Source organism: Carcharodon carcharias, chromosome 30 (assembly GCF_017639515.1).
Source record: "Carcharodon carcharias isolate sCarCar2 chromosome 30, sCarCar2.pri, whole genome shotgun sequence".
Taxonomy (NCBI): Eukaryota; Metazoa; Chordata; class Chondrichthyes; order Lamniformes; family Lamnidae; genus Carcharodon; species Carcharodon carcharias.
The window spans coordinates 26,590,354-26,604,896 of record NC_054496.1 but is presented as its reverse complement, the minus strand read 5'-3'; the positions used below and the strand labels follow the sequence as shown (position 1 = coordinate 26,604,896).

Below are 14,543 nucleotides of genomic sequence, written 5' to 3'. Positions count from 1 at the left end.
TTTCAGTACAGCTTTCGCGTTCGGATTCATAAAACACACCCAGAATTGTGCGGTCGCCAAGTGCAGGAACACAGTTCGATTCTTCATCGCCAGCGGCTCCTTTCCGGCCCCCCCCAAAAAACAAAATCTCCAGGCCCCCCCCCCCACCCCCCCCACACGTCCTGATGGACGTGGATCCAAACGAACGGGGACACCTGTCCGAGCTGAAGTGATTCCCTCTCCGGAAAGCTGGCTTCTCGCCCGGTCGGGGGGGGGGGGGGAGCTGTAGCGCTCATTTCGGGAGGTCCGCGGGACGGCCAGCAGAAGTCCCGGATTCTCTCAACCTCCACTCGGCCGGCCCTGGGGCGGGGCGGGGCCGGGGCTAGGGCTTGGGCGTCTCCAAGCAACGGCCCTCGCTTTCATCCAGCACGGCCCCCCCCCCCCTCCCCTCCCCCTCGCGACCTCAGGCCTGGAGGCGGACCCCGCCCACAACGTGCAACTTTGGCAGCCGATCACACACACACGCGCGCGCGCGTGCGTCGGGCTTTCCTGATTGGACAGCGGGACACTTCGGGCTTTCCTGATTGCACAGACGAACAAGCTGGGCTTCTTTCTTGGGACAGCGGTGATAGCGTTGGCAAAATAGAAAGGACAGCACCACCATTCGGGGGGCGGGGCCAGCGGGGCGGAGCTCGGGGGCGGGGCGGGGGCCCTGCAAGGAAAAATAAGGCCCCGAAAGAGCCACTCGCACCTTTGCGGTATAAGCCCTAGGCCTCAGGTCAGTTCAGGCAGAAGCGGTGCTCCGAGGTTCCCCCAGCTGACTGAGCCCTCAGAAGAAAGCACGCCGACTTGGGAAAGTCTGTCTCTCCACCCCACCCCCTCCCCCTCCCCAACACCCGTATCTTTCATACATTCTACCACAAAAAAAATGCGTCTTCCAAATAAAAATAGATCTCTGGGACAGTTTCACCTCGTCAGGGATCAAGTCATTTCCTGCCTGTTGGCCTCTTTTGTGACCGGGCACAGAGATCCTCAGCTGGGTGAAGGGGCCCCCTCTTGTCGCTGAGCCAGGCAGCGCAAGTCCTTGTCTTTACACAGTGGAGTTTTCGTGAGATGTTGAGGGTCTCTGACTGGTCGACAGCATCTGCTGCATCAGGATGTGGGATTTGACAGGGTCCCTGAAGTCGACATCCTGATGGCATGGGAAGCAGAGGATCTTCTTGAAGGTCTGGAGCATCTCCTCATCCCGGTAAGAGTAGATGAAGGGGTTGATCAGGGAGTTGAGCTCGGCTAAGAGCAGGAAGTACTTCTCCACCTTCAGAATGTCACAGCTCTTGCAGTCCACGCCGTCCAGCAGCAGGACTACAAGCCCCGGAGTCCAGCAGATAACAAATGCACCTGGAAGGAAGAGGAAAGAGAAAGATCAGGGCACGCAGAGTGCGAGTGGAAGGACAACATACCCCGCCTCCCCACAACATGACATTGTGCTCCCCTCCCAAAATGTTTTTAGGCATCTCTTGACACCAAGAGATATGGTGCAAAGGCAGGTCAATAAGACACAAGTCGGTCGTGAAAGGCAGGACAGGCTCGAGGGGCTGAATGGCCTCCTGCTCCTACGACAAATAAGATTCACTTATAGTCTGCTGCTCAAAGCCAGCTCACCACCACCTTCTCAAGGGCAATTAGGAATGGGCAATAAATGGCTGGTCCAGCCAGCAACGCCCACACATCCTGCGAGCAAATTAATAATCATTTTTTTTTAAATTTCAGATTTATTTTAGCACAAAGGGACAACCTTCAGATTAAAAATTGGGCAGACTGCAGCTCTAGAGTAGAAACGGGGCATAGGGAGCAAGTTACAGGCTGAAATCTAATCTTGGGGAAGCAGCTGTAAACAGTGATGTGACCTTCCGACAGTGGATCACAGCATCAACAATAAACACAGGGAGAACATAAGAACTTGGAATTGTAAGTATGTTTGCCATTGGGAGGCGGGGGGGGTGGGGAGAAAAAGAGTCCAGCTCACCCTCAGCTGCAACGCTGGGACTGGCCGGAAACCTGCGGAATGCTCCAGACAAAACAAAGCACCAAAGCCTTTTATTTTCCCAATCAACTGCATTGCCGCTGGGCACATCTAACCTGGCCAACCTTGGCATGAATGGTAAACATTTAGCATCATGAACTGTTGCATTCCTGTGTGGCTCACTCTTACTTTGGACACATCGTTGGCCTTACCGTCACACCATGGCAGAGAAACTCAGTCCCCATGGCTACCATTTCCTAGACAATTAGGACAGGGACAAGGAGCGGGCCCATTCAGCATCTCGGACCGCTTTCGCCATTCAGTTGAACCATGGCCGATCCGTAACTTAACTCCATTTAACCGCTACAGTTCTCACCCAACAAAGATCGATCACTCGGTTTTGAGGGTTTACAATTGCTTCCCCTCCCCCACCAGCCTCGAGAGTTTTGGCTGGAAAGAGTGCTCCAGATTGCCACTAGTTACACTGGTTATATGGATAACCAGCAGAAACCTGCTCTAAAGCTGTAGGAATCCATTTTGTACCTCTACAGGATTTCTCCCTTTAACTCCCATCAGCAGCAGTGACAGATTACCAGGCATTAACTACCAAACTAACTTATTGACCAATAAATGCACTCACTCGGACACACACATATACAAAATAACATCGAATCAACAAATAATCTAATTTATATTTGATAAGCTGCTATTCTCATCAACCACAAAATCTACCTAACGAATTCTCCAATTGGAACAGCCCTCGTTAATAACTGCTCCTCAAAAGAAAAAAATAGTTACAGGAATTAGTAATGTGAGGTGTTCTTTCAGTTCAAACAGATGTTGCCAGTTAGATGGGACTTCCCATTTCACAGCAATGTGCATTTGGGTCAAGTGAGGAGTCAAACCAAAAGAATTCAGAGACAATCAAACGATAACCATTGCAATATCCGAGGTTTGGGCATAAGTTGTGAAATGCAATGAATTGGTTTTTGCTCCCTATGTGAGGCACCATCAGGTTAATACCAAGAGTCTGCACCTCCTATCAACTGCAGCTTGTCTGTACCTGTCTGAGTTAATAGAATGTTAATACCAAACAAATCCAGCTTTCAATCAAACCAGCTCCACGAAGGTTACAGCCTTGTTTTTTCTTTTAAGTTCCTTTCAGGTTGTTAGGCGCTGTTTAGTGGGTAGCACACTTGTCTCTATGTCAAAAGGTTGTGGGTACAAGCCCCACTCCAGAGACTTGACCCCAAAAGCTAGGCTGACACTGCCAGTGCAGTGCTGAGGGAGCCCTGCACTGCTGGAGATACCATCTTTCAGTTGAGACTTTAAACTGAGATTCTGCCCGTCCTCAGGTTGATATAAAAGATCCCATGGCATTATTTTGAAGAGCTGGGGAGTTCTCCTCAAGCGTCCTGGTCAATATTTATCCCTCAACCAAAATCATTAAAAAATCAAGTTCTGGGCGTTAGGAGCAAATTGGCTGCCAGGTTCCATTTTGCCTTCATGTTGAGTTGACAAATAGATGGGGCTGGGTGGGGTGGGCATGGAATCCAGAGTTGGCCTTGTTGCGATATCACTTTAAGAGGAGAATATTCTAATAAGTAAATAGCCAGGATGTAAACCATGTGACCAATAGACGTTCAGAGGAGTTTTCCCGTTTTGCTGGCAGCATGTGGTGTGAAGGAATTGCAGCTCTACTTTCCTGTTAACAATAGCTGTTGAATCTTTATAGTAAACATGTCTGCTGAGCAATCTTGTACGACATCTTCAAATAAACAGAATCTACATTTAGTTTAGTACTCCTGTGCGAGATTAAGTTTGTATTAAGCAAACACAGAAACACAACATGTCACCCATTAGAGAGAGACAGGACTTCCACTCCACAGTTAAATTAACCACAGACACCTACTGGAGTGTGCGTGTTTGTGGACATGGCTCCCAGGGAGGTACAGTGATGCTGGATTTAAGTGAACTCAGCGTATCCGGCCTTTTATCAAATGTGCATCAGCCAGTTGGCACGAGGTAAACCCCCAGACGCAGAGGGGGTCATAGCCGCTTGGAGAAGTAGAAAGAGAAACACAAAGACAGGGAGGACAGAGCGCACAGCCACCGGGTTGAGGGGCCAGGAGCGAGGGGAAGCCTGTGCCACAGGCCCAGGGCATTGCCAGACTGAGGGGGAATCAGTCAAGCAGACATTAAAACAGAGCAGAGATTTCCAAACACACGTCAGGCAAGTGAGTGAGAGATAGATTGGATCAGTTGTACCTGGAGGCACTGCGACTTTCAACTTGCTGAGGCCTGGTAATAAACTCACCATACAGGCTTGAATATCTTACATTCCAATGTCTAATGTGCCCTCTCTTAGGCCAATGGAGGTTGTAACATGTTTATATGTGTATTTGTATAACAAGCACACACACACACAAACACAGGTCAAGGACAAGAGAAGGTCGCACATTGCTTGAAAATCCTCTTCCCACAGTTCCCTAAACCCATCCCTCCGTTACCCCAACTCTTGTCTGTCCATCCCACGAGTAGCCTGTCTTTTCAATCTGCACTGCCTCACGTGACATTATTCCAAATCTCCTCCCCCTGAGCAGCATATTCTCCTGGCGCCAGTTTTTATATAATTTCTCCCTTGGGGAAACAGATCTCTTCTGCTCTGTTTCCTGATGACCCCCCCTTTCCCCAATAGCTTGCAGAGATCAGTGGGGTCTGCCCTGAAGCCCCGAGCCTCGAGACAGGAAGAGGCTTGAGCAGAGCATAAAAGTTAGCATGCACTGCTTGGGCCGAGTGGCCTGTTTCTGTGTCGGAAATCGCATGGGACCTGATGCCCTCCAACAACTGCCCCCCACTTCATCATTCTCACAGCTAGCAAGTACATGATGGGCCAAATGTCCTCCTCCTGTGCTGTTACCACTCTATGATTCTGCCTGATGGGCTATACAATGACAGCAGAGAAATCCTGCGCTCACCAGCCACACGCACTGGTGGGACGCTGTGACTCGACCACCTACCGAAGGGGCAAATCTCATGCTAAATTTCCCCCTCCCTTGCTTTAGGGAGGCCCCGGGGGACTGCCACCCCACAGCCAATAGGGGACCAAAGCGGAATATTTCTGCTCTGCCCGGCTCAGCAGCCAACTGGACAGATGCAGTCGAGCTGCTAGGAAATTCTCATCGTGGATTAACTTGATCGCTCAGCCTGTGGTTAGATTCAAGTCGTTCAGCGCAACAACCGAGCACCACAGTTGAAACAGCCAGCAGCAGCAGCGCCCCCCACCCCCTCTCCCTGCCCTCCTCCTCCTCCTCCGGCCCTCCAATAATAATGACAAGATACAGAGCAGGCCATTCAGCCCTCGAGCCTGCTCTGCCATTCAATAAAATCATGGCTGATCTTGTGCCTCAGCTCTACCTTTCCGCACAATCCCCCTATCAATTAACTCCCATAACACTCAAAGATCTCCATTTTGAATATGCTCATTGACTGAACTTCCAAAACCCTCTGGGGTAGAGAATTCCAAACATTCACAATCTTCCAGGTGAAGAAAGCTTTCATCTCAATCCTAAATGCCACCCCACCCCCTTTAACCTGAAACTCTGACCCCTTGTTCTCGACTCTTCTGCCAGGGGAAACATCATCTCAGCTTCTACTCCGTCGAGCCCTTCAAGAATTTTAGATATTTCAATAAGATCATCCCTCATTCTTCTAAACTCCAGGGAAGCACGAGGTTAAGTAACACTTCCGACATCTGCTGCTCGTTAAAAAGGTCCTGTTCAGGCCAATGTGGCCCTGACTCACATCATGCTGCACTCTGCTTCCAGGTCAAAGGGCAAGCATGTGGGTCAGCCAGATAGCCCGAAGCGAGAGGCCCTCACCAAATCCTGGTGCCATTGAAGGGCTCCACAAATGAGAAGGAGGAACGATTGCTGATGAACAACCCTGAGCAGAGGGGGAACATCCTTCCTTCACCACGATGTTTTCCCCAAACAGAGGGACGGGGCTTCTCGTGATCGCTGGCACAGCTGCTGTAGGGAGCAAACAGATCGCCCACCCTCGAACTCCGGTGCCCTGGCCAGTATTGAACCCTCAACCGTCATCACTCACACAGATGATCCACCCGTACCACTGCAGTTTGCGGGATCTTGCTGTGCTCAAACTGACCGCCGCATCAACAAGTGGCTACACTTCAAAAGTCCTTCACTGGCTGCTCAGCACTTTGGGGACACCCCAAGATGGTGAAAGGCACTGCAGAAACGCAAGTTCCGTATCTCCTCTTGACAAAATGATGCCCTGCCCATCACGGTTACCAAGGGCAAAAGCAGGAATGCCGGTCCAGAGTGCGCCAAAAGGTTCGAGATGTGACAAAGCCACACACACACGGATAATCCGAGTCTCTTCCCCAAAGCCTTTCCCCTGAGGCGCTAAGTGTTCCTGCTGTCCCACTCCTGGCAGACTTTGGCCGCTCCCTGTAAACTCCAGCTTGAGGCCTGGATTGATGCAACAGCCTACAGGGCCTGTTTGCAGTGATTCACCACGATGACCCTTAGCAACCACTGCAGCTGTTTGAGTTTAGCAAAATGCATTCTGAAGGCAGATTGTAAACATTCGATGGAGCCATTTGTTTAACTATTTTTGCTACGTGTGTGTTTGAAGAGATTGGGGAATGGGAAGGGAGGGATTTGTGGGGCAGCCTTGAAGGTTCGTTGCATTGCACTCTGTCTAGCTCCCTCACCCACACAGCAGTAGCAAGTGGGGTGGGGGGTGGGGGTCTTACCCCATCCCCTCAAACTCTAACTCAAGGGGCAAGAAACACAAGCATTAATTGGTGGAGAGGGTGCTGACACTACACCACTGCAATCCCCCCACCCCACCCCCCGTGCTGAAAGTGGCTTGGTGCCAACCACCCCAGTGCTTGTGGCATGGATCAGACACAGGCCCGACTGCCCTCCCCAACCCACCCGACTGGTATGCCTCTGCTTGCCAGCCTAAGCCAAAAGTCACATGATACCCATGATACACCAGAATCCGTGGGTCCTACCCTCAATGTCTGTCACCATTCCAGTAAATCTCCTCTGCACATCCTGTCAAGAGTGTGGGCATTGTGTGGTACCCAGAAAGGAACACAGCAACCAGTGATTTATGAAGGTTCACTATAGCTGTCTTGGCATTGTATGGATCGGCGTGGAGTGAACTCTGAAAACAGCTCACTGTCATGTCGAGGTTTCTGCTTCTGTTGGACAGTGAGGCATCAATCTTGTGGCATGACCTTACAGAGTATGTGTGTGTGCATGTGTTTGTGAGAGAGAGGGGTCGGGGGGGAGACAAGAGCTGGGATTGAGAAACACACAACTTCTGGTCAACCTGTCTCCAAGACAATGGGCTAGTGTTCAGATTAGGGGGAGGGGCATATTTACATTGCAATCTCTTCTAGGAGACTGACACCCTCAGGGAGAGGACGAGAGAGACAAGCAGAAAGAATTTAAGAGCAAGCCACTCCAATGCTACTTCCCTCAGAACACTGGGTACATTAACGCCTTCCTAGTCTCTGCTTGCATTGCAGGCTGGGCTATCTACATCCTGACCAGTGAATGCAAACCGGAGGAACAGCACCTCATCTTCCGACTAGGCACCTTACAGCCTTCCGGACTGAATATTGAATTCAACAACTTTAGATCTTGAACTCCCTCCTCCATCCCCACCCCCTTTCCGTTTCTTCCCCCTTCCTTTTGTTTTTTTCCAATAATTTATATAGATTTTTCTTTTCCCACCTATTTCCATTATTTTTAAATCTTGTAGGCCCTGCTAGTCTTTCCACCCCACCCCCACTAGAGCTGTACCTTGACTGCCCTGCCATCCATTCTTAATTAGCACATTTGTTTAGATAATATCACCACCTTCAACACTTCTTTGTTCCTTTGTCTGTGACATCTTTTGATTATCTGCTCCTATCACTGCTTGCTTGTCCCTACAACCACACCACCCCCCCTCCCCCACCTTAAACCAGTTTATATTTCACCCCTCTTCTAATATTCAATCAGTTCTGTTGAAGGGTCATGAGGACTCGAAACGTCAACTCTTTTCTTCTCCACCGATGCTGCCAGACCTGCTGAGTTTTTCCAGGTAATTCTGTTTTTGTTTTGGATTTTCAGCATCCGCAGTTTTTAGTTTTTATCTACATACTGATCCAGGCAGACCTGTTGCCCAGGCAACCAGTAGGGAGAGTTAACAAACTACCGTTAACAGGAAATCACACTCCTCCACAAAGTGCAAAATAAAACAATTCCCAAAATGCACAGATTCAGAAACAAGCAAATATTGCTAAATCTTCAGCTAATGCCTCCTTTCCCATTCAGTGTAACCAGATAGCGATTGTATTCGCTGTCTACATGTACAAACATAGGCCTGTGTTTCTATAATGCCTTTCTCCTTCCAAAGCGCTTTACAGCCAATGAAGTACTTTTGAAACGTAGTCACTGTTGGTAATGTAAGGAACTCCCATCCACAAATTTATGCACAGCAAGCTCCTACAAACCAGCAATGGGATCATGACCAATCGGTTTTTGTGATGTTGATTGATGGGTAATTATTGAACAGGACAAGAACTCCCCTGGTCCTCTTCAAAATAGAGCCATGGGATCTTTCACTTCCACCCTCAAGGTCAGACGACGCCTCAGTTTAACACAGAAATAAAAACAAAAAAACTGCGGATGCTGGAAATCCCCCCCACTTCTCTCTCTCTCTCCGCACCCCCCCACACACCTTAAACCAGCTTATATTTCAACTCTTTCTTGGACTCGAACTCAAGTTCTGTCGAAGGGTCATGAAGACTCGAAACATCAACTCTTTTCTTCTCCGCTGATGCTGCCAGACCTGCTGAGTTTTTCCAGGTAATTCTGTTTTTGCCTCAGTTTAACATCTCATCTGAGAGCTGGCACCTCCGACACTGCAGCAGTCCGTCAGTACTGCACTGGGAGTGTGACACTGGATTATGGGCTCATGTCTTGAGAGTAGGGCTTGAACCCATAACCTTTTGACTCAAAGTATCCTAATCCCATGTACCTGCCCGATTCCCATATCCCTTTGCCTCTCTTTCTTCCAACTGCCTAGCTAGCATATTCCTAAACGTTGACATGCTCGGGTTCAGCCACCAACTCAGTAAATTTCACAAGCTGCTTCATAATTCCCACAAAGTTGTTCAAAGAATAAATGCTTCTCCTGTCCTGTTCTAAACCTCTCCTGTAAACTTATATCCATTTCAACCTTTTTTGAGACTCCTTGGCAGCTGGTGGAACTTAAATTCAAATAGTCGTTGGGTAGTATAGAGCTTGAGTATTGCTGAAAGAAAGAGATTTTTTGTCAAAGCTTTTCATCTTGCATTCATTAGGACAATTCGCAAGAATACCAAATCTAAAGGTATGCTGTATGAGAAGAGAGTGCCAATTGGTTGGCAAGTAGACTCTGATTGGTAGAGGCGTTGCCATGGAGAATGCACCAGTTGATGGTGACTGACAGTTAACTGCAAAGCATTGTTTGAAATTTAAACCAGGAAGCTTGACTGATTGGTCAAGGCACTGCCCTGGGGAATGAACCAGCGAATGTCTGTCACTTATTTTGTTTAGCTGAAACAATCGCAGTGTGCTTACGTGCTCTGTCCACAAAGAACATGTATGTTTGTGAACTGTCCTGATGAGTGCAAGACGAAAAGCTTCGACAAAATGTGTCTCTTTTTTTCAGCAAAATTTAAAATCAATTAATAAATCTGGAATATGAAGGTAGTCTCAGTAATAGTGACCATGAAACTATCACTGATTGTCATAAAAACACATCTGGTTCACTCATGTCTTTTAGGGAAGGAAATAATCTGTCCTTAGCAGGTCTGGCCTACATGCGACTCCGACCCACAACAATGTGATTAACTCCTTCACTGCTCTCTGAAATGGCCTAGTAATTAGTAACTGAGGGTAATTAGGGATGGACAATAAATGTTGGCCTTGTCAGCATCACGTACATCCCACGAGAGAGCTGAAAAAAACTTTCAAAAGCTCTGTTTGAGACCGAGGAAGTATTGGAAACAGTCCGATTCTGTCCATCTTGTCCCATCTCTTGATGTTAACTACCACTGTTAAATCTCCTTGTTACTTCCTCTCTTCATCTCATTTGAGTGGTGGCAGGACCCTGGAAACAGGAGAACAATGGGGAGAGAATGCACAACCTCACCCTTAGAATGTGATTCCTGTTGGCAACAATTTGTATTTATGTAGCGCTTTTAATATCGTAAAACATTCCAAGCTGCTTCACAGAAGCGTTATAAAACATACAAATTAGGAGCAGGAGTAGGCCACTCAGCCCCTTGCCATTCAATAAGATCATGGCTGATCTGGTGTGGCCTCAACTTCACATTCCCACCAACCCCCAAAAATCTTTCACCCCCTTGCTTACCAAGAACCTATCTGCCTCTGCCTTAAGAACATTCAAAGGCTCTGCTTCCACTGCCTCTTGAGGAAGAGAGTTCCAAAGACTCCCAACCTTCAGAAAAAGTTTCTCCTCATCTCTGTCTTAAATGAGGCGACCCTTTATTTTTAAACAGTGATTCCTAGTTCTAGATTCTCCCACAAGAGGAAACATCCTTTCCACATCCACCCTGTCAAGGCTGCTCAGGATTTTATATGTTTCAATCAAGTTGCCTCTTACTCTTCTAAACTCCAACAGATACAAGCCTAGCCTGCCCATAGGAACAGAAGAGGGCCATTCAGCCCACTGAGCCTACTCCGCCATTCAATACAATCATGGCCGATTGAACACTTAATGCCTTTTACCCACAATATCCCCATAACCCTTTATGTTATTGTTAATTAGAAATCTACCACTCTCTACTTTAAACATACTCAATGATTGAGCTTCCACAGCCCTTTGGGGGAGAGAATTCCAAAGATTCACAACCCTCTGAGTTAAAAAAAACTCTCCTCATCTCGGTCCTAAGTAGCTCCCCCCTTATGTTGAAACTGTGTACCCTGTACTAGACTCCCCAACCAGGGGAAGCATCTTATCAGTATCTACCCTGTCTATTCCTTTAAGTATTTTGTAGGTTTCAATGAGATCATCTCTCATTCTTTGAAACTCTAGAGATTACAGGCCCAGTTTTCCCAATCTCTCTCCATAAGATAGCCCTGCCATCCCCGGAACAAGTCTGGTGAACCTTCGTTGCACTCCCTCTATGCCAATATTATCCTTTCTGAGGTAAGGGGACCAAAACGGCACATGCTGCTCCAGGTGTGGTCTAACCATGCTTCTACACAATTGAAGCAAGACTTCACTACTCCTGTACTCAAACCCTCTTGTGATAAAGGCTAACATTCCATTAGCCTTTCTAATAGCTTGCTGCGCCTGCTTGTTAACCTTCAGTGACTTATGGACTTCCCAATCTCTTACCATTTAGGAAATACTCTGCACATCTGCCCCTTTTACCTAAGTGGATAACCTCACATTTTTCCACATTATATTCCATCTGCCATGTTCTTGACCACTAAGTCTGTCCAAATCCTCCTGTACCACTTTACGTCTTCCTAACAACATACAAAGCTAGGTGGGAATGTATCATTTGTGAACGTGGAAATATTACATTTGGTCCCCACACCCAAAACAATGATATATATTGTGAACAGCTGGGGCCAAGTAGTGATCCTTGCGATACCCCACAGCCTGCCAATGTGAGAATGACCTGTTTTTCCTCTCTGTTTTCTGACTGTTAGCCAATCATTAATCCATGCCAGTATATTGCCCCCTATCCCATGTGCTTTTATTATGCTAATCAACCTCCTGTGGGGGACTTTATCAAAAGCCTCCTGCAAATCCAAGTATACTATGTCCATCGACTCTCCTTCATCAATTTTGTTAGCAACACCCTCAAAAAACTCCAACAAGTTCGTCAAACATGATTTCCCATTTGCAAATCCATGCTGACTATGCCTAATCTGATCATGAGTATCCAAGTATCCATTTATCACATCCTTTATAATAGATTCTAGCATTTTCTGTTGTAAGGCTAACAGGTCAGTAGTTCCCCTGTTTTCTCTCTCCCTCTCTTCTTAAATAGTGGAATGACATTTGCTATCTTCCAAGCTTCAGGAACCATTCCAGAATCTGTAGAATTTTGGAAAATGATCACCAATCCATCCACTATCTCCATAGCAATCTCTGTCAACACTCTGGGATGCAAAATATCAGGTCCTGGAGACTTATCAACTTTTAGTCCCATTAATTTCTCCAATACAACCTTCTTGCTAATACAAATTTCCTTCAACTCCTCATTCTCCCAAGTCCCTTGGATCTCTAAATCTGGGAGATTTCTCATATCTTCCTCAGTGAAGACAGACACAAAGTAATCATTTAGCTTCTCCGCCATTTCTCTATTCCCCATTATGAATTCTCCTCACTCTGCATGTAATGGACCCACATTTGTCTTTGCTAAATGCTTTCTTTTTACATGCGTTTACAGTCCATTTTTATATTTTTTGCTAGATTGCATTCATATTCTATTCTCCCTTTCTTCACCAGTTTCTTGGTATTTCTTTGCTGTATTCTAAAAACCTCCCAATCCTCAGGGTTACTACTACTTCTGGAAACTTTATAAGCCTTTTCTTTTAATCTTATACAACCCTTAACTTCCTTTGTCAGCCACGGTTAACTGACTTTTTTGGGGTTTTTACACCTTGAAGGATGTATAGGTGCTGTAAGCTATGTAATAGCTCCTTGAAGACTATCCATTGCCTGTGTAGTCATACCTTTTAATGTATTTTCCCAATCCACCTCAGCCAATTTGTCTCTCATGTTTTCATAATTTCTTTTATCCAACTTTAACACCCTTGCCTCAGAGTGAGCTACCTCACTTTCAAACATAATGTAAAATTCTATCATATTGTGGTCACTGATCCCTAAAGGTTCTTTTGCAACAAGATTATTAATTAGCCCTTTTTCATTACATAATACTAGATCTAAATAACCTGTCCTACAGTCGGCTCAACATACTGCACTAGAAAACCAACCCTAACACACTCCAGAAACTAGTCTTCCACAGCATTAGTGATCAATTGGTTTAACCAGTCTACATGCAAATGGAAGTCACCCATGGTTACTGTATTGCCCATGCTGCATGCTTCTCTCATCTCCCGATTAACACCATGCCTAACATTACCATTAGGCGGCCCATAAACAACTCCAACCAATGTCTGCTGCTCTTTGCTGTTTCTTAACTCCCCCCAAACAGATTCCATACATTGTTCGTCCGATCAGAGATCCTCTCTCTTGCTAATGCTCTGATCCCATGTCTTATTATCAGTGCAACTCCACCTCTTTTCCCTTCTCGCCTGTCCTTCCTAAATGTCGAACATCCTTAAATATCCAGCTCCCAGTCTTGGTCACCCTGCAGCCATGTGTCTGCATATCATATCCACTTACCTCTGTTTGTGCCTTTAGAGATCATCCACCTTATTGCTTGTATTCAGGTAGCGTGCCCTTGTCTTTTTGACATCATTACGCATTTGAAGCATACTCAATGCTCTGCTTTGTTTCTCCTGCCTTCTAGTCTCACTATTACTCCGTTACCAACTTTACTTCCTTCCAATTTGGGCCACGCCTCAGGTTCCTACCCACCTGACAAGCTAGTTTAAACCCATCCTAACAGCACTAGCAAATCTCCCTGTAAGTTTATCAGTCCCAGTCCTGTTAAGATGTAATCCGTCCAGCGTGTACATGTCCCAATGCCTCAGAAATCTGATGCCCTCCCTTCTACATCAGTTCTCCAGCCACGTATTTAATCGATCAATCCTCCTATTCACTAGCACGTGGCACTGGGAGTAATCCTGAGATTACTGCTCTTGAGGTCCTGCTTTTTAAATTTCCTTCTTAACTCCCTGAAATCTGCTTTCAGGACCTCGTCCCTCTTCCTAGCTATGCCACTGGCACCAATGTGGACCAGAACTCGGACCACGACTTCTGGCTGATCCCCCTCCCTCCAAAGGATGTCCTGCAGCCGCTCCGTGACATCCTTGGCCCTGGCACCAGGGAAGCACATTTACTGCTGCAGAAACGCCTGCCTGATGCCCTGACTATGGAATCCCCTATCACTACTGCCCTTCCATTCTCCTTCCTCCCCCTGTACAGCTGAGCCACCTGTGGTGCCACAAGCTTGGCTCTGGCTGCACTCCCCTGAGGAACCATCACTCTCATCAACATCCAAAATGGAAAACCGATTAGCAAGCAGGATAGACTCAGGGCACTTCTGCACTACCTGCCTGGTTCATTCCCTCTCCGTCTGTATGCTTCTGACCTGCGGTGTGACCACCTCCCTAAACGTGCTATCCACACAGTCCTCTGCCTCACAGATGCAGGACAGTGACTCCAGCCGCCGCTCAAGTTCCCAAACCCAGAGCTCAAGCTTGTGCAGCTGGTGACACTTCCTCCAGACGTGTTTGTCTGGAATACATGGGTTTGTCTACAACTTCACATGTACCGCAGGATGTGCACTGCAGTTGGCCGA

General features: G+C 47.1%; 1 protein-coding gene across 3 annotated transcripts in view; it reads right to left on the bottom strand.

Moving 5' to 3' along the window:
• Nucleotides 1-831: 831 nt before the first annotated feature.
• Nucleotides 832-14,543, bottom strand: part of lpar2a (lysophosphatidic acid receptor 2a) — a 77,896-nt gene continuing 64,184 nt past the window's right edge. For 2 of the 3 annotated variants that reach the window (XM_041177234.1, XM_041177232.1), the window contains exon 3: nt 832-1,377. In XM_041177234.1, the coding sequence (XP_041033168.1) occupies nt 1,070-1,377 (308 nt within the window). In that variant the 3' untranslated portion in view covers nt 832-1,069. The remainder of the gene's footprint in view (nt 1,378-14,543) is intronic. The other variant, XM_041177233.1, reaches the window with a different exon arrangement.